Raw genomic sequence first — 25,027 nt, 5'->3', positions numbered from 1 at the left:
ATGAAGTAAGAATCACTCTTGGAAACCACCAGGGTACAGGATGCCATACAGGATGCCTAATAAATTTCTTTTCCTTGGAAGAACCTGCATACAGGGTACCTTGGCCTCTCCTATCAGGAGAGGGCTCGCAGGCCCTGATCCTGATAGGAGACTTAAACCACCCACACATCTGCTGGAAAAATGGCAGAGTGAATGGCAAGAAGCCCAGAGAACTACTGGAGTGACTTGAGGAAACTTCCTAGTACAGGTGATGGAGAGCCCAAACAGATGAGAGGCACTGCTGGACCTGTTGTGACTAGTGCAGGAGAACTTACCAGAGAGGTCAAGATTGGAAGTAGCCTGGGCTTCAGTGATCATTCTTTGGTAGAATTCTCAATCTTGAAGTGTACAGGATGGGTAGAAAGTAGAGTCAGGACCCTAAACCTCAGAAGGGTAAACTTTTGGGTGTTTACGGCACTAGTGCTTGTGAACTAGCTTGTGAACTAGCTAGTGCACTAGCCTGGGAAACTGTCCTCAGAGATAAAGGACCAAATGAAACCTGGGAGATATTTAAAGACATTTTTCTTAGGGCACAAGAGCTCTCAATTCCCATGTGCAGGACGTCAGGCAGGGGAGGCAGGGGACAGTTTGGCTAAGGCAAGACTTCTTAGCCAAAATAAAACAGAAAACCAAAATGCATAGGCAGTGGAGACAGGGATATACAACCTGGGTAGGTTACAGGGATGTGGCCTGAGAGTGCAGGGAGGGGATCAGGAAAGCCAAGGCACAGCTGGAGCTGAACTTGGCTAGGGACATAACAAATAACAAGAAGGATTTCTTCAGGTACATAGGACAACAAATGAACATGAAAGAAAAGGTATCCCCCAATGAGCAAAATGGGAGACCTGGCTACAACCAACATGGAGAAGGTCAAGGCACTCAACTTTTTTGCCTCAGTCTTTACCAGCAAGTGCTCTAGCAACACTGCCCAACTGACAGAATCCAAAGGCAGGGACCGGGACAATGAAGTACTGCTCACTGCAGGAGAAGATCAGGTTCGAGAGCATCTAAGGAACCTGAATGTGCACAAGTCCATGGGTCCTGATGAGATCATAGAGTCATAGAATCATAGAATGTCCTGAGTGGGAAGGATCCCACAAGGATCATCAAATCCACCTCCTGTCCCTGCACAGGACAGCCCCAAAATTCATACCATGTCTCTGAGAGCATTGTCCAAGTGCTTCTTGAATAGCGTCAGGCTTGGAGCTGTGACTGCCTCCCTTGGCAGCCTGTTCCAGTGCTCCACCACCCCCTGGGTGAAGAACTTTTTCCTAATATCCAACCTAAACCTCCCCTGGCACATCTTCCTGCCATTCCCTCGGGTCCTATCATCGGTCACCAGAGAGAAGAGATCAGTGCCTGCCCCTCCTCCTCCCCTTGACCATGATGAGGTCTGTCCTCAGCCTCCTCTTCTCTAGGCTGAACAAACCAAGATGCATCCGAGGGTCCTGAGGGAACTGGCAGATGAAGTTGCTAAGCCATTATCCATATTTGAAAAGTTGTGGCAGACTGGTGAAGTTCCCAGTGACTGGAAAAGGGGAAACATAACCACCATTTTTAAAAAGGGAAGAAAGGAAGACCCAGTGAACTACAGGCCAGTCAGACTCACCTCTGTGCCTGCCAAGATCATGGAGCAGATACTTCTGGAAATTATGCTAAGGCACATGGAAAGCAGAGAGGTGATTGCTGACAGCCAAGATGGCTTCACTAAGGGTAAATCGTGCTTTGCAAAGTTGTTGGCCTTCTACAACAGAGTTACAGCACTGGTGGATAAGGGAAGAGTAACTGAAGTCAACTACCTGGACTTATGCAAAGCATTTGATACTCTGCTACACCACATCCTTGTCTATATAATGGAGAGACATCGATTTGATGGGTGGACCACTTGGTGGATAAGGAAGTGGCTGGATGGTCACACTCCAAGTTGCAGTCAACTACTTGATGCTTGGGTGGAGACCAGTGAAAAGTGGTGTCCCTCAGGGGTCCATACTGGGACCAGTATTATTTAACATCTTTGTCAGGACATGGACAGTGGGATTGAGTGCATCTGCAGCAAGCTGAGTGGTGTGGTTGATACTCTAGAGGGAAGGGATGCCATCCAGAGGGAGCTTGACAGCCTAAGGAAGGGGGCTCGTGTGAACCTCATTAAGTTCAACAAGGCCAACTGCAATATTCTGTACCTTGGTTAGGGCAACCCCAAACATGGTTACAGGCTGGCAAATGAATGGATTGAGAGCAGACCTGCAGAGAAGGACTTGGGGGTACTGGTGGATGAAAAACTGAATATGAGACAGCAATGTGCACGCACAGCCCAGAAAGCCAATCATATCCTGGGCTACACCAAAAGGAGTGTGGCTAGCAGGTCAAGGGAGATGATTCTTCCCCTCTACTCCACTCTCATGAGACCTCACCTGGAGTACTGCATTCAGCTCTGGGGCCCCTAGCATAAGAAAGACATGGGCCTACTCAAGCAGATCCAGAGGAGGGCCATCAAGACGATCAGAGGACTGGAGCACCTTTCCTATGAGGACAGGCTGAGAGAGTTGGGGTTGTTTAGCCTAGAGGAGAGAGGGCTCTGGGGAGACCTTCTAGCAGCCTTTCAGTACTCAAAGAGGGCCTGCTGGAAGGATGAGGAGGGACTCTTTATCAGGCGTCTAGTGATAGGATGTGGGGTAATGGTTTTAAACTGAAAGAGTCTAGATTTAGTCATCATCCCTGGAGGTGTTCAAAAAACGTGTAGATGTGGCACTTTGGGACATGGTTTAGGAGGCACAGTGGTGTTGTGTTGAAGGTTGGACTTAATGATCTTAGAGGTCTTTTCCAACCTTAATGATTCTATGATGCTAAGAAATTCTTTACTGTGAGGTTGGTGAGAACCTGGATTAGATTGCCTAGCAAAGTGGTGGATGCCCCCTCCCTGGAAGTGTTCAAGGCCAGGTTGGATGGGGTTTTGAGCAACCTGATCTTCTGGAAGGTGTCCCTGCCCATGGCAGGGAGTTTGGAACAAGACGATTTTTAAGGTTACTTCCAATCCAAACCATTCTATGACTCTATGATTCCTTACACATGTCTCTCAAGTTCATATTTGGCAGAGAAACATTTTGCTAGAAAACAAAGTATTTGCCTAGGAGACATCTCTGGGGCTTGGAACAGGCTGTGTACAAACCTAAGTGTTGTGTAATATGGAGCTGATCCTAATTTTCATTAAATCTTTGGAGTGAATAGTGGATTGGGAATACTCTACTAATTATTTTTCCACTGTTTGCTTTCTAGGCAGAGGGGGCCCAGGCTTCTTGCAGGGACAGGAAAATGGCATACCTCCAAACATACTCTCTCAGTCCCTGCAAGATTACTTTTCCCCTCCATAAGTGAGCTAGTTTTTTTACCAGTCATTTTCTTTATTCTAATCTCTAATTTAAATGCCTGATTCTGCAAATACTTATCACCAGTTATGGTGCGTAGTAACGACTCCTCCTTCAGTTGCCTGTGCAGGATTAGATCTTGGGTGACAAGCTGTCTGCAAGGTAAAAGAAGCATGTTCCTTGACCATGCCAATCTTATTTGGCATTCATCTTGTTATCTTGTCTTCACTACCCTTGCTGGAGAGAACGCTTCTCAGTGTTACTGAGGAGCTAGCTCCTTGAGGAGCTGTACTTCATCCTTTAGTGCTAAGTGCTTGTGGAGCACTGAGGATGAATAGATTCAATTGACTTAAAGAGTGGCAGAACTGCTGATGGATGAGACCTCCAGCAGCATATGCAATGTCTAAGAAGTACAGAGGTGAGCAGGAAGCTGCAGCACCTTGCTGCTAAAGCCACTTAGCTAATTTTCTCCTCTCCCTCTTCCCTCTGAAGCACCCTAAGCATGTCCCGTTCAGGAGTATCCTTATTGCAACAACCATCCATCAGCCTCAATCAATGGAGGGCAGTAAATAAAAGACTACCCATGTTCACTGGATAGTGCATTTGAGAAATCGGAAAATACAAGACTGTCCAGGAAGTACACCCAGTCTCCCTGTGTTTACCTGACACTTCATGGTAGGAGAGTGCAACAAGAGCTGGCCCATGGTCTCAGTGTTCGGTCATGATTCCTCAGCACCAGGAAGCCTCAGGACATCTATTAAATACCAGCTCAACTCTGTAAAAGCTCTGGCCTAGATTTTACACAAATTTAGCTCAGTCGCAGACTCATAACAACTCTTACTTTGGATACAGTCTCACCAGTACAAGGGCCCTGTACTAGCATTGCTCATGCTGATTTTACACAGGAAAGCTAGAGCAGTACAGGCATCTTTACATGGTCTACTCTCCACATGAGGCCCCACTTCAGACCCAGCACTGTGATGAACTGTGTAGATACCTTTGCCAGATACCTCAGATTGCCAGGGTTTTGGGTGTGAGTCCATACTCCTCACCCATCCCTGTAACTGGCAAGTCACATCCACTGAGTGCAAAGAAACAGTGGCATAAAATACATTGGCCATACAGATACTGTTTTTCCCTACTCACCTCATGCGCTGACAGATGGAGCTGCACATAAAAAGCCATCTCTGAAAGCTGTCAGAGGCACACGTGGTTCTGGAACATGAACTGAGATGATTGCTAAGACCTCAGCTTGTGTTCACGGTGCTCTCATCAGCAAGGCAGAACACAAGCCCAACACCCATCACAGCCTCTCTGAACCCCTCACTGCATGCTGTCAATCTAGCCAGAAACCCATCAATCTCATTTATGCAAAAACAAAAACAGAAAGACAGCTTCTCCTAATGGGAATAAAAATTAATTCCAGCCAAGCAGCATAGATCCTGAATTGCAAATTACGATGATAATATTTCCTTATTCAGAAGAGACAGTCTTATGCCAAAGAAATGCCATTAGCATCAGAAACCCCATCTGAATAAATCACTGGTGAAAACCCCAGGAATGGATAGAAAAGCAAAGGAGAAGCTAAGGCCCTCTTTGTAAAGAACTCACCACACCAGAGTGAAATGGATCCACAGTAAACAAGGGGCCTTTTGTTTCAAAAAGTGTATTTTGAGCAATAGGACAAATGCATTACTTGTAAATTGGCAGTACTCCCAAATGCATGCTGCACAAAGGACTGGTGATATATGGCCCCTGCAGACCCAAAGATCTGGGTTCTTTTCCTGGCTGTACCCCAGCCCCTGTGTGACTCCAGGAGTATTTCCTCTGGCCAGGGTTCATCTCGCCTCACCTTAGCCATCGAAGTGACAGGCATCTAGGCTAGGTGGTCTGCCTACTGTCCATGGGGAGAGACCACCCCTTCCAGAGGGCTACTTAGCTCCTCTTTTGGACACCAGGCTTACAGCAGGATGGATGGCCTCTGGATGTGCTGATCTCTCACTGCTGACTAAAGGGCAAGCAGAGCAGAGGATTAGCTCCTAGCTGTTAGCTGGCTGCAGCTGCCTGAGATGAACTATGACCTCTGTGTCTGCTATAAAAATGTAATAAGAAGTCTTCTGGATCTCCTGTCCACTTAGATGGCAAGCCACTGACTTAAGGGCTGCCTTCCTCTGCATCTGTGTATTGTTCTTGGCACAATGCACCCTGGCAGAACTAAAACAACAAATACTTCTGCACAACCCAGAAAACATACATCAGGGTCTTGCTTAGCGTAAGAAGTTAGAGCAACTGTTTGAACAGGATAAGCAGAGAGGTTACCATCCTCCCGTGCCTGGATGTCAAGGCAGTGGGAAGGCACTGCCCGATTCCTACATTCTCTGAGCACAGGAGCTGTAAAAGCGCAATAAGATTTTAGCTGTGTTGTACAAGAAAAGGAATATCCTGAGCACTTCTCACTATGCTTCCTTTTGTAAAGGCTGATCCTAATCTGCTTTTTAAAATAGCTGCTGCTTGTTGAATTATAGAGATTGTCAGGCCAATTTAGGCTTCTTGGCAAACTGACAAGAACAATTCCAGAACTCAGATGGAGTTAACTTCAAGAGAAAAATGTCATTTTAAGAGGAAAGTTAAATGTTACAGTATTGCAAGCAGAACACCATCCTTACTAGTATAAATGAAGACAACCCATCTGGTTTCATTGTCAGATTAGAGAGAAATACATGAGAATGACTATCTGGGACTGCACCAAAGGCCTCTGTAGCCAAGTATCTTATCTCCAAGAGTACTAAGCAGCAACTGCTTTAAAACTGTAAGACCATCAGCAAATATAAGTCTATCACCTTGTATGCACTCAGAGCTTCCAGCAACTCGCAGTCATGAGCTGAATCAGATGGTTTGTCCTTCCCACAGTAAACTGGCCCTGCATGAATTTATCTGTTCTCCTTTGAATCCATGTATATCTCTGCCCTCCAGATCACGAAGAAAGAGAGGTTCCAAAATTTTATTATGTATCATATTATTCTGTTTTAAATTTGTCTTAGTCCTGCTACTCAATAACTTCATAAGGTCTCCCTCATTCTTGTGTTCCAGGCAATAATGAACCTCCTTTCACTTTCTCTATGCCATTCAGGATTCTACAGACCCATACCAAGTCCTTCTCCCTTGTCTGCTTTAGGAGGCCTAGTCTAACTCTCTGATACAAAAGTCAGTATATATGTTCTGGACCTTTGCCAACCAGGGTTGGGGTACAGTAACGCTGGATGTACATACAGACTGGGGAATGAAAGGCTGGAGAGCAGCTCTGCAGAGGGACCTGGGGGTTCTGGTCGACGGCAAATTGAACATGAGCCAACAGTGTGCCCTGGCAGCCAAGAGGGCCAACTGCCCTGGTGTGCATCAAGCCCTGCATTGCAGCCGGTGGAGCTAGGGGATTGTCCTGCTCTTCTCTGCTCTGGTGTGGCCTCACCTCAAGTGCTGTGTGCAGTTTTGTGTGCCACAGTACATTAATGATATAAAGGTACTAGAGAGTGGCCAGAGGAGGGCCACGAAGTTGGTGAAGGGTTTAGAGGGGAAGCCGTACGAGGAGTGGCTAAAGTCTCTTGGTTTGTTCAGCCTGGAGAAGAGGAGGCTGAGGACAGACCTCATCATGGTCAAGGGGAGGAGGAGGGGCAGGCACTGATCTCTTCTCTCTGGTGACCGATGATAGGACCCGAGGGAATGGCAGGAAGATGTGCCAGGGGAGGTTTAGGTTGGATATTAGGAAAAAGTTCTTCACCCAGGGGGTGGTGGAGCACTGGAACAGGCTGCCCAGGGAGGCAGTCACGGCTCCAAGCCTGACGCTATTCAAGAAGCACTTGGACAATGCTCTCAGAGACATGGTGTGAATTTGAGGTTGTCCTGTGCAGGGACAGGAGGTGGATTTGATGATCCTTGTGGGATCCTTCCCACTCAGGACATTCTATGATTCTATGATTCAAACCTTCCACAGCCTAACACATTCTTCTTCAGAGTCCACAACCAGAACTGCACACAGAAATCAAGATGACAGTTTATCACAAATCGTTTTATTCTCTTTTTAATTTTCTATTGTTGTTCCAGTGCTGCTTTATATGTATTTTTCTCTTTTGTTTCTACTGTATTCAGCAGTACACTTTTTCTTTCATAGTAATTCCCATCAATTTTTGTTTTGCTTTTTTGACGATTACTGAGCACTACCAAATGTTTTAAAAGAAATACATAGTTAAATGACTTCAAGATCACTTTCCTTAATAACAGCAATCTCCTTGGAGCCCAGTGCTGAGCTTTTCTCAACAATGAATTTCATTAGTCCTTTTATCACAGCCAAGAGCCCTTGGCATTCATTCAAAAAAAGGTGTTTCCTTAAACTAAATACCAAACAACTTGTATTGGCAGTTCAGAATATTCACAAGAGAGTGTAACTTTTTCAGCCCAAAGAACACTAGTGCAAATGTCCACCTGTAGCTTGCAAGCATGTATAGATTAACTTAAATGGCAGGTGGGCAAAGATGCAGCTACTTGTAAGGCCATCTCCTAGGCACCCCCACTGCCTGTCCTCCTCAAGGAATTCCTAGGGTTAGGGTATTTAGGGTAGAAGATTTAGTGCATAATCATGCTATCTCCAATTCTCAACCACTGGTTACCTGTAGCACCATGACTGATCTTTATTTTAAAAAATAAAGACAATTATTAGTGCCCAACAGAAGAGTCAGCTTTTACTTAAATAAATAAAATACTAACACTCAGAAAAAAAAAGACAACTCTCCTGCTAGAGACAATAGGGAGATTGACTGGGTCAAAACATCTAGTCCTTTTCACAAATCTAATGACTGCAGTCTGACTGTTCTGTGGTCTTCTTCCTGCATCCAGGAGAAGGCTCTGCTGCTTTTGGGACAGTGTTCTTTTTTCAGCCCCTCTCTGCTTTGTGTCAGAGTTAATGGTAAGACCTGGTGGGACATCTCTGCAAGGAGCAGATGCCCTGGAGATGTGCAGGTGGGGTACTGCTGTTAACTTCACAAGCTCTGAGAAAAAGACAGTGGAGACTTAAAATAATTTGGGATTTTCATTGTTCATATGTATTCCCTTGTTAATTAACCACACCCATCTGATGCAAAGTTGAGGCTTTAAGGTCACTGATCACTACATAAGAATGCCAAAAATGTGACCCTACAGCAGCTACTAGCAGCGGAGAAGAGTAGAGTCCCTAGTGAGTCCCAGAGGCACTTTCAGGGGATCTGAGAAATTTATTGAGTAGTCTACTGAGAAGATAATGTTGAGGAACCAACACTATCTGAGTGAGAAAGACCCTAGGAAAACTTGTCTCACAACTGGCCTCCTCTCTTTGGGAATTACCCTGGGAAGCAGTGGTTATGAGGGGGAACTACCACACTGCTGTCCCCTGACTAAGAAGCTATTCATGATAGACAGCACTTCAGGTAGAGCTAGAAAGTCAAAGAGGGTGAGAGAATGGAAGAGGGAATGGTTATTCACAGTGACATTACTATCCCATCTACACAGGAGTAAAGGCAGAGATGTGAAGACAAGAATTCAGAATACAGCAGTCTGTGTCTGTAAGCAAGAAGAGATACTGAACAGGAGGAAATGCAAAGTTGTTGATATGGGTTCCCACGTTGTTAAAAAAAAGTATAAGCTGAGCAGGTAGATGTAATGCACACAGCAAAGTAACAAAAAAAAAAAGGTGAAAAAACGTCAACTTGTAAGAGTTCTTTTCTATTCCCTGAACATGACAGTGGTATTACTGGACAGAGATTAATATGGAGTTACATAGCAACCCTTGAACCTTATATTTATTGCTAGTCAAAATTATCCCATGTCCAATCCCAGACACTACAGCAGGGAAAGTGTCTTTTCACAACATCCAGGACTGATGTGCCTAATGGAGAGCTTGTCCTTTGAGACACCCATGGAAGGTGTCTCCTAACAAGAAAGCAATGAGTTTACAGCTAGAGAAGCCTTTCATTATTAACTTCTGGCAAAACATAACATATCTAGTCTTTTAGCAATTAGAAGGGAAGAAACAGAAATCAGAGCCCATCAAGTAAGGAAAAAAGGATAAAGTGGTACTTCTAGAGGCAAGCCCTTGACCGAAGGGAGAGTCAGCACTGTCTAAACCAAAAGCCCTGGCTAAAGCTGCCTATGCCTATGCATTTCTGAATGCTTATGTCATGGAACATAAAAGCTGAACCCCTATCTGGAGTTAAATCTCAATTTACTGCTTTGAAATTAGGTGAGTCCCTGCTATGAGATGCAATCCATGCCCCAGAGTATTATATGATTTGATCTCAGTGCACCTGTTCAATACTTAAAATCTCTCAATGATCTTTTGCATTTGTTACTTACAAGAGCCATACCCCACTGCAAATAGGTCCTTGTACTTTGGATTCCTGTAATGAGAAAATATATATAAGATTGCATTTATTATTAACCATATAGTTCCACAGAAACGCACAGCGTTTCACACATTATTATCAATCCATTCTCACAGGACTGCATACAGTCTGAGGGCTCGACCCTTTGAAGATATGCAGCAGTAAAGTTTGTGAGTAATTCTTCTAGACTCAAGATGCATAAAAAAATAAAACATCAGAAGACCACAGCAGTAAATGAGGAGGATAAAAAGGGCACAGACAGATATGATGCCGATCTCCAGCACTTCTTATCCATTTCATAATCATGGAAAGTTTACTTCTAAAATGAGGTCTTTGAGGAAAAGAAGTCGGGAATGTGTCAATTTCTATCTTTCAGGGGCAAGAAAAAAGTAGTTTCTAAACCACAACAGAATAACACCCAGTAAACTTACCTTCCCCTGCTGTTATTAAATAATGAGGGATGCTTCAACAGATAGCTATCAGTTCATTAATTAATGATCATTCCCACAGAACAGGAACGGAAATTCCCTTCCGACCCAGTTGGTGAACAGTATATTTGCTGAGGCATACTGACTATGAGCAATTAGCCATCTACTATGTTTTCTGAAGTCCCTTTATCTGAAAAACATCTACTTTATTTACAACCTCTGCTGTGCACGAACAGTTACTGTAGGGTTTACATGGGATAAAGGTCAATACTGCTGCTGTCCTGGAGCTCACACAGCACAACTAGTGGATAACAATTCTGTGAAACTAATGTATGTTAAAATTGTCTAATGAGTATTTTTTCTGACTTGATATTCTGAATTGATAAATAAAGGTCTTCTCTAGCACCAATGCTTCAGCATGTTATAGTCTATGATGATACATGTTCGGTATATGCAATGTTTGCATTTCCCTTTTTGCTGCTTTAATTCAGTTGTGTTGATACTTGTTGAAAATACAGTCACTATCCCTTCTCCTCCCCTGTGATTTTCAGGATTGACTCCTACAGCATACTGTCAGAAGACATGACATGTCTATCCCAGCTTTTCCAAGGAGGGACTCCTTTTCTCTGCCAACTGCGCTCACTTTCCCCTAATGCTGCACAGAGCCTGCTATGCTTTTACCTTTTGCTGAATGGCACAAGCCTGGCACATTCAGCCTTTCACAAGGTGCTTTGCATACAGAAGCACCAGGCATGCCTAGTGCTGCCAAATCAGCTACCTATAATTCAAAACAGTGCTCCCAGAGAAACCAGCCCTGCCCTCTAAGGTGCCATGACATTCAATTCCATTCCCTTGCTAACAGTCGAGAACAAGTTTGTAATAGAGACTTACCAGGAGATGGCAGTAACTGCAAGTCTCTTGGTTTTGTCATACTGAAACTTCCAGAGTGGAAGGAGAGTTCCTTGCTGGTCTCTGTATTCATCCGAGGCATCCTCAAAGTATTTGAAATCTAAACAAAAAAAAAAAATCAAGGAAAAGGTCCCCGTGAATAAATGACCATCATGCAGTGCCAGGGAAGCTTTAAAATACACTGTTATCCTCACAGCCCCTGCACAACCCAATTCTTAGTATAAAAACTATCTTGGTCTTTAGATCTTGATTCCAAACGAGCACCTAACTCCTGTAAATGCATTTTACCAAGCACCAAGTCCTCACACTTTTGTGTGATCTGATGCTAATGAAAGCTGGTGATCTAAAAGCAGACAAAGGATGAACAAGAAAGCAGAAGCCTGGAGTGAAGAGTGACCTCAGGCCACTCCTAGAGCTAGATGAGGCCTTTTAGGAGGGAAATGAGCAGAGATAGCAAAACCCTTGCAAAGTAACATCGAGACTGTGTATGTCACCTCAGCTGTGACCTGTATACCAGCAGAGAGATGCTTGGCACTGGCTGCTGTTATTAGGAGGGAAGTACCTGCTGAGGGAGGGAAGTGGCACAGGGAGGGCAAAGCTAACCAAACCTGCTGGCCCCAGCCTGCTCAGAGTGGGGCTGATATGGTATACCTTTTGAATGCTCACTATCTGCTGTCCTGTTTGCCTTGTGTGAGTCAGCAGGTTCCTAGCCCTGCTCATTTTAGCTCTGTTTCTCTAGTCTAGTCTAGTCTAGTCTACCCTTGCTACAGCTGCGGCCACTCATCTGCAGGAGTTCTGTCTTGAGTCAGAGCATCTCCCAGCAGGGCCATACCTTGTGCAATGTCATCGAATGTGTTCTGATTCACCATCCGCTCCATTATTTTAGCAGCCTTTGAGATTTTGGTTATATCATCACTCTGTTGAAGAGAAAAAACAAGGACAATAAAATATATTTCCTGTCTGTTTACAAGTCCTTCAGACTCTGTGTGACTGAAAAAACTTGAGTCGTTTGATCTTGAATAGAGAATAATTTGAAGCTCCTCACACCAGCACCTAATGATAAGGGTACTTGAATTAAGGCAATGACTTTATTATAAGTTTAGCAAGGTGCCATCCACAGCTAAGATGCAGTAACTTCATTGTTTGTTCCTGATTTAGCTCAATTGGAAGGTGCTTATCTGTGAAGACAGTTAAAGACTTGTTTTCCTCAACTCATCCAAGCTACCTCATGATGGGATGAGCTAAAAACACACACATGATCCCTCTGGAATCTCACTTGATAATAGTTCATAAGCTTCAGTAATGAAATCATAGATGCTAGATCATGCATGAGCATCCTCTCATCTCTATCTGGAGAGCTCTAAGGTCTCATGTAGTAAAGACCACAGTATTTAGAAACCCTTCAGTCACTGGATAATTCCAACTTGATGCATTTATAGATCCATAAGCTCATAAAATATATAACCTACTTGCAAAGGACAGTTTTCTGTCCAGGTCTTGTGGAAATTGTTTTGATACTGTGGGAAATCCCATCCTCTGGGCCATGGAACACCGCAGTTGGGCAAGTCTGTGTATATGAAGGTTTGCAGATGTATCCTCTGATATGCAAGTACTGGAAACGTTTTGGGGATTGGCATCTTGCAAGGCCAGCAGTCCCTAGGTAAGTGTAACAGTAATATCATGTAAGGCTAAGATTGCTGAGGAAACTATGCCAGAATTAGAAAACTTGAGCATGGATATAGCAAAAATGTGGCCAATGGGGAAAAAGTAATTAGGGGCAGGTTGTTGATATGGAAGGAGACAAGGGCGGAGAAAGGCAACAAACCGAGTGGATGAGGGAAGAAGTAGCATGGACAAATGGAGAAAAGGCAGCATAACAGAGGCTGTTTGACTGTCAGCAGGTGGCTGGTTAGTATGCTTGTCTGAGAGAGCCCTGTGCCCAATCACCACAGTCTTAGAACCATCTTCTTACTAAACTCTACTCCTAACTATTTTTTGTGTGAGTATGCTCTCTGTCCTCTGTGTGTATATGTGCAATCACTAGCAGAATCCAAGCTGGATTAACCAGCAAGTGGGACAAGAAGCCTGGGTGCCAGTAAATCAAAGGACAGAGCTGAAAATTCCCCACACTCTGCTGGGCCATGAGGATGATGCCAGCACAGCTCTGCGCAATGATGTGAGAATGCCCAGGTGTATGCCACATGCTCTAACAGCATGCTGCTCCAAGGCCCTGAATCCCCATCTACTACTACTTCCCCAAAGCCCCTTCAATGTTTCAAAGCCTTTCATCTATCCTCAAACCCCTGCTGGGGACTGATGGCTGCCAGTTCAGCATGATTTACTCCACAGTGAGGACACTGAAAAGAAACTTGTCATCCTTGACACCGTTCAGAGAGTGCCCTGAACATGAAAAGAAAAAGTGAAATGACTTGCCAAAACTACACCGCGCCATCACAGTCAGAACCAAGAACATGACTTCAATCATGTGCGTCCCAGCCCCCTGCTTCTTTCCTGGGCTCTGCACAGATTTAGAGACTGAGAGGCTTGCTTCAAAGAGCATGGAGCCCAAAGGACTACATAAAGATAACAGGACAAAGGAGGAAAAGACAGACAATTCTACAATCTGCAACACTTTTTATAAATCCAAAGTTTGTCTACATCTTCAGTAATGTACAGAGCCATCTTCTCTCATCTCGGAAAAGATAAAGCAGGACTTGGAACCAAGTTCAGAGAAAGGCAGCAAGGATGGTCCAAGTCTCGAATGGCTTCTGTACCAGGAAAAACTGACTAGGCTGGGACTTGCCAGTCTGGAGAACAGATGCCTTGGGGGAGACATGAGACAGGTCTATGAAATCCTAAATGGCCCAGAGAGAATGGACAGGGACTGACTGTTCACTGTCTCTTCTGTTAAAATAGTAGTGGTGTCAAGTGGAGCTACTGGAAGTCAAGTCCACAAGAGGAGTTGACTCTCACAAAAGTATGACACATCTGTGCAACTCCTTGTCAAAGGGTGTTGTAGATCCAAGAATTTTAGAGGGTTTCAAGGAAGACTGAACAAGTACTTCCATCTGTGTGCCAAAGCACATCAAGCTCAGGAAATAGCTGGAAATAGTTGAAGGCTGGATGAATATTTGGGACTGGGATACACTCTTCCTGTGTCCTTACCCTTCCTTACACATTCACTTGTGGTTAGAGCCTTAATCTGAATCATTGTGGTCAGTCTCATGTTCTTCAGGTTTTCCCTGGGTCTGTGGGAGGCCTTCTTGAGAACAGCATAGAGAATTTACTGTCATGTTCAGAATTTAAGAAAGCACAGGAAAAGATGTTTTCAAATTTTAACACAGCATGATATTCCCTAAACATTAGGAATTAATAAGTATTAAGAGAAACTAAAAAGGGAGAGAAAGAGGATGCTTGAAACATCTCAGGTAGAAATCAATACTCTCAATTGCTGGGATTTCTCTCTTCAAGTTGTCATTATTGCTTCTGCCACAGTAAGACTCGTCTTTCTCTAAAACACTCCCTAAAAAAAAAGCAATTCACCTTTGCTAACACTTGCCCGGCAATATTGGGATCACTGGCTGCTACCAGCAACTTGCTCAGAGTAAGCTCAACTGACAGAGGTCAAATGTTGAAAAGACTACAATTTGATTTAGAAAAAGAGAAGCACAATAAAAACTTTTCTCTCCAACATTGTAAAAGTCATAGTTACAAGGTATAATGAACAGATCCCCTGGAGCCCTGCTGGTTCATCAGGTGCACTAGGTAGGCTGTCTTCCATTCACCTATTGTGCAGGCAAAAAGTTCTCTTCCATTTTAACATGTACCTGCTACTGGAAGGAGCTGGGGAACAATGGCAGTGCTGTACCCTACAGACATGAGCAGGATCACAGCTTTTGTTCTTACTCATCCACAGAAACTTGCACTGCAAGCATTCTGAACTTCCAATCTGAGACATCATTCTGGACTGAAGATCAGAAGACGAGGCTTACTTTATAGGTTCTCAAAGATGAATGCTAGATCCTGCCTCACCTATATATTTTTTGTTTATCGGAGGAAAGCAGGCTTTAAACAAACAAAAAAACCCTGTAAATATAGAAACAATGTATTTTTCAATGGAATTTTTTCTGCAATGCAGGAAACTCTCCAGATGAATCAAAAGAGCTTTAAGTCAGCTTTCCTGTTAGGTAGCTATGCTGTTAGGAACGCAGACATAAATAACTATGGTTTTGGCATTAAACTGGATCAGGGTATGTTATTTTCTCATTGGATTCTGTCCTATTTCAGGTTTGATTTATTCTGTATGTTACTGAAATAAATCTTCAATGGAAGTGGTAGGCCTAATTTATCCTTTTTTTTTAAAATATCTGTTTAAAACTTTTTTTTCTGTTGTAGGCCAACTCTGGGCTAGCTAGCCAAATGTAATGAAAGCTCATCAGCTAACTAATTAATTTTGTTTATTTCTGTGCATAAATTATTTTTAGAACAGCAATAATGTTAATGGAATGATACGTAAGATGGATAACGGCTAGTACTTTGAAAATAAGTTTATTGGTCTTGCTCTACTATTCATTAACACTAATTGCTTCATATTTGCCTTTCAGCAGCTGACCAGTTGCAATGTGTAACTCCAGTAAACTGAAGCATGAAAAAAGGCTTCTACTGGTATATAACTGCATAACCAGAAGACAATCCCCACCCTAAAACCAGTGCAGTAACTGCTCATATCTCTGGCAATACATGTACTGCAATGCATGTACTGGCAATACTAGAAGACCTCCTGGCTTGCAGAGAAAAAAGCACAGGACAGGGGTGTTGTCATCTCCTTCCCTGTGCTGTAAACACCCACTGCAAATCCCAAATAAAGTCCCCCAGGTTGAACCCTGTCAAGTAGTTATCAATTTCCAGAATTGTACTCATCTGTTAACTTTCACAGTTTTCTTCTAATTCTGATACTCGTAAACAGTAGGTTGAAGACAAGGGAATTGCTAACAACCCATTCATTTCTTGGGATGACCAGGAATAGCTGAAGAATAATGTGAAGGTTAATTGCATTTGAATTTCAGCTGTTATTTCAAAACTAACTGTGGTCACCCAATAGCTTCCAAATGATAATTATGACCCTGTGGGATGGGCTGTCTCACCAGACATTACCAGAAAGGGGTAACGCTATAGTGAGACAGACAAGTCAGGACCTCACATGATGCAGGAATGCACATTTCTCTGTTAAATATCAACTTTGTTTGGACTTTTTAAGAAACTGTTCAACCACTTCTACCTCAGAGATTACAGATTGTTCCACTGCATTAAGTTCCAGCTTTACATATTCCTAACTGGTTCACATCCATCTGTATTTCTGCCTACACTATCCTCTACCTTAGTAATTCTTCTCTGTCTCTGCTAGCTACCTCAGATTCCCTCTCTACCTTTGCATTACCAGATAAATATGCTAAGATTTTTAAATCTTTTGTATTCAAGCTTTCCATTTCTTATATTCTTTTCCATATCTATGCAGGCTTGTAATCTATCATCTTTGAAAAGGGGTGATCAAAATCATATGTTCCTGTACTACTCCAGATAAGGTGTCACCCTGCCTTACATAACAGAAACAGTATTTCTCTGCTATCCTTTACACAATATGTTCCAGCAATGCACTTCTCTTCTCATAGCCATATCACAACTCATGGGCCCATACACTCATGTTTTCCTTGTCATTTCAAACTGTAAGCGTTCCAAGATTGCTTTGATACTTCAAAATGCACAGTCTTCCTCTCCATTGTATGTATGTATTTAATCTGTACTAATAACAACTTTTCTGGTTTATCTAAAGATTTCCCAAAGGCACTATAGCAATAGCTTTACAGAATTTCAGCTAAATTACCTTTACTATACTTTCCTTGTTAAGGTGAACCACAACTTTTCTGTTATCAAAGAAAGACATGAGATTATTTGGACACAGACTACCTTTGGTAAATGTGTTATTCTATTCCATTTCATATTTACTCCCAATTCTCTATTCTTTCCTTCCATATTAATTCTATTGCCTCATATACTGGTAAAGGTCAGAATAATTGATCCATTTTTACCCCTCTTACATATAATAACTATACCTTGTTATACCCCAATTACATAGCTCCACCCCTCTTTAGATAGATTCATTAAAAATCTGTACTATCAGACCTGTGATTTCATGCCTTGTCATCTCAGGGTGAGCAGAGCTAGCCCGCACCAACTTAATTGCATTAAGCCCTTTGCATTTTGCTTTGACCTCAGATACTGTCATTTCTACACTCATGCAACAACATTAGGAGGGTTGTATAGAATCAGACCAAGAGTATCTCTGGGCCAGAATCCTCTCTGTAATCATTGCCATAAGCAGATGGCTCAGGAACAGTGAGAACAGGACAAGCAGATACTACACTTCTGCCTAGTTTTCTCTGCTTCCAACTATTTTCAGCTCAGAAAATTTCGTATCATTCCTCTTTGGTATTCTGTGTTCTCCACATTCTGTTTGCTGCCTTTATTGAAAACCGAGGAATCATTTCAAATATTGTATCATTGCTCTCAGATGTAGCACATCCTCCTCTCTCCAGATCCATTTGAGTGATGGGCATACTGAGAGATTTCCAAGAGTTCCTCAACACAGTCTCCAGTCAAACACTTTCTGTTATTCTGGCTTTCATTCACCCATATCCTTCTTTATATGATTCTCATCCTTCCTTCTGCTAGAATCCCTGGTTATGTCCATTCCTTTTTCTGTTGGCTGCCTCTCCCTTCTGCTTTGCTAAACAACATCTTCCTTGCTTTTTCTCCTCATTCTTCAGTTCAGTGCATGGCTTCATTCTATGTCTTTTCCTAGTGAGAAGCTTCTACTCCACTGTCAAGGCTTCTCTTCTCTCTTCTCTTCTCTTCTCTTCTCTTCTCTTCTCTTCTCTTCTCTTCTCTTCTCTTCTCTTCTCTTCTCTTCTCTTCTCTTCTCTTCTCTTCTCTTCTCTTCTCTTCTCTTCTCTTCTCTTCTCTTCTCTTCTCTTCTCTTCTCTTCCCTTCCCTTCCCTTCCCTTCCCTTCCCTTCCCTTCCCTTCCCTTCCCTTCCCTTCCCTTCCCTTCCCTTCCCTTCCCTTCCCTTCCCTTCCCTTCCCTTCCCTTCCCTTCCCTTCCCTTCCCTTCCCTTCCCTTCCCTTCCCTTCCCTTCCTTTCCTTTCCTTTCCCTTCCCTTCCCTCTTATCTCTTCCTTTGGCCACATTCTTCCATGGATCACATTCTTCCTCTCCAGTCATATGTTCTCTTGACCTCTTATTCAGTACCAGTGCTGCTTTTCATCCATTGTTTTCAAATCCTCATCTGATCCCTAACATCATCTCCAGCTGTGGCTCTAGTTCTTGGATCTTTTCTTTCATAGTCTCCTACCATAGCAAGAGCTTCCACCAGAGATCCACCTCTGGTAATATTCACTCATTTTGTCCTCTTTCTTCCCTTTGGGTTCAATCCAGTGCTTTCTCGGTATCTATCACAGTCTTTTTCTTCCTAGTACCTAGCCTGAGGGAAACAATGGGGGAAGTCAATTGCAGGTCCTAGCCATTGCATCCTTGATCCAGATCAGCCACATCTCCTGTTTGATGTTCCATAGTTCACCTTCAGCAATAATCAAAGGCAATATGTCTTCAGAAGGTGTTTAGCTGGCAAGGCTCTGTTTCGATTACCATGTGTGGTGCGAAGTATGTAACCTGTGAGTTGACAGTTCCACCAACCCCATTTCTCCACTTGCGAACTTGAGACCAGAAGCACAGATTCTGATGCCATCAACTTTCAGTTTCCATAGAACTGCACATGATCAGATGTACTGCCTGTGGTAAGTCTGATTTTAGCCCTGGATTACTTCAGGTTGCATTTTTCCAGTTAATGACTGCAAAATTCAGTAGTTTTTTTTCATACACTTCAAGCTGGTCCATCAGCCTCAAAGAGGGCCTCAATTTGGGACACTGGCTCTGCATAAAGCCTTCCCTTTCACTTTTTTAGTGTGTTGAATTTCTGGCTTCCCTGCAAGTCCCCTGGAAAGTGATGAAGGAGGTTTACAGTATGTGGAAAAAGGGACTGGCCACTTGGGAGAAATATAGGAATGTTGTCAAGGTATGCAGCGATGCAACGAGGAAGGCCAAGGCCCATTTGGAACTAAATCTGGCAAAAGATGTCAAGGATAACAAGAAGGGCTTCTTCAAATACATCAGTAGTAAAAGATAGACTGGGGAAACTGTGGGCCCACCGCTGAATGTGATGGGTGCCCTGGTGACGCAGGATGCAGAGGAGGCAGAGTTACCAAATGTCTTCTTTGCTTCAGTCTTTACTGCTAAGGCTGTCCCTCAGGCATCCCAGCCCCCAGAGGAGAGAGAGACAATCTGGAGAAAGGCAGAATTCCCTTTCGTTGAGGAGGATAGAGGTCATGGAGGACAGGAGAGGTGCCTGAGGACTGGAGGGTAGCCATTGTCACTTCAGTCTTCAATAAGGGCAAGAAGGAGGAGCTGGGGAACTGTAGGCCAGTCAGCCTCACTTCCAACCCCGGAAAGGTGTTGGAGCAGTTCATCTTGGAGGCCACTTCCAGGCACGTAGAGGAAAAGAAGGTTATGAGAAGTACTCAACATGGATTCACCAAGGGGAGGTTGTTCTTGACCAACTTGACAGCTTTCTATGATGGCGTGACTGGCTGGGTAGATGAAAGGAAAGCCGTGGATGTAGATACCTTGACTTCAGCAAGGCATTTGACACTGTCTCCCATGACATCCTCATGGACAAGCTTAGGAAGTGTGGGTTAGATGAGAGGGCAGTAAGGCGGATAGAGAACTGACTCAATGGAAGAGCTCAGCGAGTTGTGATCAATGGCACAGAGTCTGGCTGAAGGCCTGTAACTAGTGGTGTTCCCCAGGGGACTGTGCTGGGTCCAGTCCTGTTCAACATATACATCAGTGACCTGGATGAAGGGACAGAGTGTAACCTCAGCAAGTTTGCTGATGATGCAAAACTGGGAGCAGTGGCTGAGACACCAGCAGGCTGTGCTGCTGTCCAGCAAGACCTGGACAGGCTGGAGAGCTGGGCTGAGGGGAACCTCATGAAATTCAACAAAGGCACGTATAAGGTCCTGCACCCGGGGAGGAACAACCCCAGGCACCAGTACAGGTGGGGGGTGACCTGCTGGAAAGTAGCACTGCTGAGAAGGACCCAGGAATGCTGGTGGACAGCAAGGTGACCATGAGCCAGCACTGTGCCCTTGGGGCCAAGAAGGCCAACGGTGTCCTGCGATGCATTAAAAAAAGTGTGGCCAGCAGGTCGAGGGGGGTTATCCTCCTCCTCTACTCTGCCCTAGTGAGGCCACATCTGGAGAACTGCATCCAGTTCCAGGTTCCCTAATTCAGGAAAGACAGGGAACTACTGGAGAGAGTCCAGCGGAGAGCTATGAAGATGATGAGGGGACTGGAGCATCTCCCTTACGAGGAAAGGCTGAGACACCTGCGTTTGTTCAGCCTGGAGAAGAGAAGACTGAGGGGGGATCTTATCAATGCTTATAAATATCTGAAGGGTGGGTGTCAAGAGGATGGGACTAGGCTCTTTTCAATAGTGCCCAATGACAGGCCAAGGGGCAATGGGCACAAGTTGGAACACAGGAAGTTCCACTTAAACATGAGGAAAAACTTCTTTCCTGTGCGGGTGCCAGAGCAGTGGCACAGGCTGCCCAGGGAGGTTGTGGAGTCCCTTCCCTGGAGACATCCAAAACCCTCCTGGACACATTCCTGTGCCCCCTGCTCTGGGTGTGCCTGCTCAAGCAGGGGGGTTGGACAAGGTGATCTCCAGAGGTCCCTTCCAACCCCTGCCATTCTGTGATTCTGTGATTCTGTGAAAGTGCCAAGAGTGAAAAGCAAAGCACCGAAGGGAAGGATCATGAGTGCCTGGATTTCAACTTCCCACTGTTGTCAGTTGAGCATGCAGGAGGTTTTTTACAGTATGGTTTCACTGGTAGAATTTTTATTTCATGTTCATTGTCAGCATTTAGCACACGACACTTTAAGCCCATAAATATGCTGTTGACTTCAGGCTTAATTCTCCAAAGCATACCCAGGTGAAAGGTTCATTAGTTTTCAAAAGGACTGTGAATTTTAATGGCAAAATTCACAGGAAGAAGCCTGTCAGAACATGTTCCTGCTCTGTTTATACTATAAGGCTTTGATGGCACAGTGCTGCTGGAGTAGCTAAACCAGCCAAATCCTCTACAGTTGAATCACCCATATGGTATGAAAGTGCTAAAGCCAGTTCAAGGAGCAAGCTTCTATTAGATATATCTTCGTTATGTTGATATATCTACACCTATTTCAGGGGCAGGCTAAGAATTGATTTCCACGTTTCTGTATTACAGTTCTCAGTGCAATTTGCTCCAGTCATTATAGAAATTATTTCAGTTTGCCTTCTAAATGCTTTAACTTAGACTGGAGGTAGAAATAAGCATCCACAATTCTGTATAGATCGAACTCTGTTAAACCCTAATAGAAACTTCCTGAATCCCCTGAAAACATTCTGGAAAATGAAGAAAATCTTTCAGCGTTACTGTATCATGTTCTCAGTGCTTGAAGTGGGACCACATTTAAGATGGGGATATTGTCACTTTAGAGGAATGGACGGTGGCACCCCTGCAACGGGCACTGTTAGGCTACTCCTGACAGAGCAGCCTGGATTAGGAGTCAGTATCACCTTCACAGTAAAATCATACACCAGCTCAGAGCTTGGCAGGAGTTACGATACCTGCTGCTCTGAGAAGCCAGACTAATGGGGGCTACTCCAGTTCAGCAGCCCTTGCCTTTCACTCTGCTGCTCCATAGGAGTCAGAATAGTTGGCCTCCTCTTAGGTATGATCACATAACCATGACTGACATATCACCATGCTGTGTATTTAGTGACCATGGCTTAGTACTTCAAACACTGGAGAGAGACACTTCTGTCACTTTCCAAATAAATGAATAAATGATGCATCAAAGACACACCCCCACACAAATTAGGTCAAGCCTCCTAGAATCATTATTCAATTTTAAGTATGTAGGCTTCCATTTCAACTAACAATTATTATATTTTGTATAAATTATATATTATATACCATTTATATGTATATAACTAGGAAACGTATAAATTATAATTCTATAACATTATCATTAAAATAGTATGAAATAGTGAAATGTGTTGAAACTACAGTGCTTTAGTAACATTTTGAAAGAATCCTATATTTCTCTGCCTTTTAGATTGGAAGATTGAACCTAAAACCTCTGCATCACTTAGAATTCTTTGAAAAATCACAGAGTGTTTCTACCTATTTCATTCTTTTATCCCTCACATGCTAATCAAAAATGAGACACAACCATGATGATGCACAAAAAAGAAAGCCATAAATCTCACTTGGAAGTCAGTTTTGAAGACAAGATTATGGCTTCAAACTGTTTTGTATTCCCATAAAAAGAAAGCAAAATGGAAATCCTGTTTTGGAAATATAATTCCTAGCGAAAAATAATTTTTACTTTTCTTAGTGTTGTTCCTTGCCAACTGAGACAACTAGCTCCACAGCCAGCATGACCTGCTAAATTTCATCTGACTTGTATTACCACCACCACTCTGAGCAGGCTTCTTCCAGCATTATGAAACATACCTGTGACTCCAGAGAGGTTAACTTTCTTCCCTTCTTCTTCTCCTCCTCTTCTCTCTTTGCTGTCTGAGCTTTTGTTTTTTCTTTCTCTTTGGACCTTTCAATTTTCTGAAGCTCTTCCACATAGGCATCATAGATCTCCCACTGAGAGACAGACAGAGGCAGGATCTATCAGGACCTGCGTTATTCCCAGAGAACCGCCATCTACGCCATCACAAAAACATGATAGTCCTCTTCAGCAGTATCACTGTGACTGGAATTAGCTGAAGACAGCTGGCTTTTTGCACAAAAAGTGAAGGATTGAAGCCCAGGATTTTTAAAGCTTGATGGAGCATATCTTACTTTTTAAGAACGTATTATTGCATTCTTAAAAATTTCCTTCCACACCACTCTTTTTGGTGCTGTGACTCTGCATCTTTCTTGTAGGACTTTCTGTTTGGCTAATTTACCAGTGTTTAATAGGAAACATGCATTAAACATCTGCTTTATGACATTTCTCATGTGGTGTTGGAAAATTAAATTGTAGCTGCTTAACACAATCTAAATCTTGGACTCCCACTCTGTAGCATATGATCACATGGAAACTGAGACAATTTTACATCTTTTGCCACGCCACATGCCAGGAACGTCTTACTTTAGTAGAACCAGAAGTAATTTTTCTACATAAGAATTATTCATTAGTATTGGAGTGCTAGTATTGTATCTGAAGCAGGAACATTACTTTCGGAACAAAACCAAAGGCAATCTAATGCTGAAACATCAGTTTAGGAGAGGGAGTATGATTCAAACACAAAATATAGAGTAGAACATTGGAATAAAAAAAGGTACAGAAACCTTTAGCAAAAAACCTGAATTGTGTTGCAAATTTGCAGGCAGAAATAAGGTTGAAACATATTTCAAATGTCAGGAAAATTACAAAGATGTGATGAGAAGAGTAGGAGAAAGAGTTGAACACAAAACTTTGGAAGAGGAAATGATGACCATAAGGAAGAATAAGAAAGAAAAAGACTGGAGGAAAAGAAAAGCTTACATTAAAATGTTATTTTATATCCACTCAAATTTTCAACAGAATAAAAAGAAAACAAGGGAAAACTTTTCATCTTAGTTTTCAAACATACCATGCAAAATTTTAGCAACAGCCTGATTATCGTATATAGCTCTGTTCTCTCTAACTCTCAGGTCATCTCACTATCAGAAAAAATGAAAGGGAAGTTCAGCTGGAGGGAGGGAAGATCTCAGGCCAATTATTCTGTGATTACTCTGTTCAGAAATAGACTCGGTTACAGTTTTTAGCTTTACAGAGGCACCTTCACCCCCCTTCCTATCACTTTCCTATAAAAGCATTTTTTAAGTTTCTGCCATTGCCTTATACTTTCTTCTGGGTGTTCCTGTGGTATGCTGGTAATAAAGCAGTATTTTCAATACCAGTTTGGTACACTGGGTTGAAACAATATTTGCATCAGTGACCAACACAAATATATCTTGTAAAAATCTGTGGGAATTAATCAGCAGATTTGGCCAATTCCCCTTCCAATGAAAGCTATAGCACATTTCATGTGTAAAATATCATGCCAAATATTTTTTTTTTTATTTTTTAGGAGATGGAGAAATATGTGAATAAATAGGCACATTCCTACTATATAAAACAGAGCCAAATCTATTGCAACAGGCTTAAAGTGAGCTTTCCATGTTCCTTATGCTGTAGTTCTCACTGGGTTCAGCTTCAGGCTTTAGAAACCTGGTTTAGCATACAGCTAAATTTAGACAAAGTAAAAAACACAATGTTGCATATATTAAATTCTTAACAACACTCTCCAAAACATCATGAACCTTTGAAAATTCCCAGATGTACAAAATTTTCAGAGGTCTCCACTCTCTAAACACAGTGCTCAAAGTGGAGCTAGCAGGCAGGCATGTCCTAAGTGCTTTTTCATTATTCTGTTCCTGCATTTTGAGACCCCATTGAACCTGCCTCTGGTGGGATCAGCTGATGGAGGTGTCCTGCAGCTGACCAGGTATTGAATGCTGGATCACAGCTCCTCCTAAATAACCAGCTCACCCAACACACAGTCAGGGAAGATCTTCAGCAACAGGACAGTCCCCACCCCAGAGACAGCTGGACAGCTGGGTGCCCTGAGGAGTCAGTGCCTGCAAGGGGCAGTTGAAGTTGTGTTCCTGTTCCTCCAGATCTCAGCTCTTAGCCCACCGCTT

The 25,027-nt window shown here is 43.1% G+C and overlaps 1 protein-coding gene across 1 annotated transcript in view; it reads right to left on the bottom strand.

The window, feature by feature from the left end:
• The window catches only part of DNAI1 (dynein axonemal intermediate chain 1), a 150,932-nt gene that overhangs the window by 104,378 nt on the left and 21,527 nt on the right, over positions 1–25,027 (bottom strand). Inside the window, exons 9-12 of the mRNA XM_064438623.1 lie at positions 22,820–22,960; positions 11,978–12,062; positions 11,128–11,245; positions 9,780–9,823 (exon numbers count right to left, since the gene is read on the bottom strand). Of these exons, the coding sequence (XP_064294693.1) occupies positions 9,780–9,823; positions 11,128–11,245; positions 11,978–12,062; positions 22,820–22,960 (388 nt within the window). The remainder of the gene's footprint in view (positions 1–9,779; positions 9,824–11,127; positions 11,246–11,977; positions 12,063–22,819; positions 22,961–25,027) is intronic.

Source organism: Phalacrocorax carbo, chromosome Z (genome assembly GCF_963921805.1).
Source record: "Phalacrocorax carbo chromosome Z, bPhaCar2.1, whole genome shotgun sequence".
Lineage (NCBI taxonomy): Eukaryota > Metazoa > Chordata > Aves > Suliformes > Phalacrocoracidae > Phalacrocorax > Phalacrocorax carbo.
This window is presented reverse-complemented; position numbering and strand designations above follow the sequence as displayed.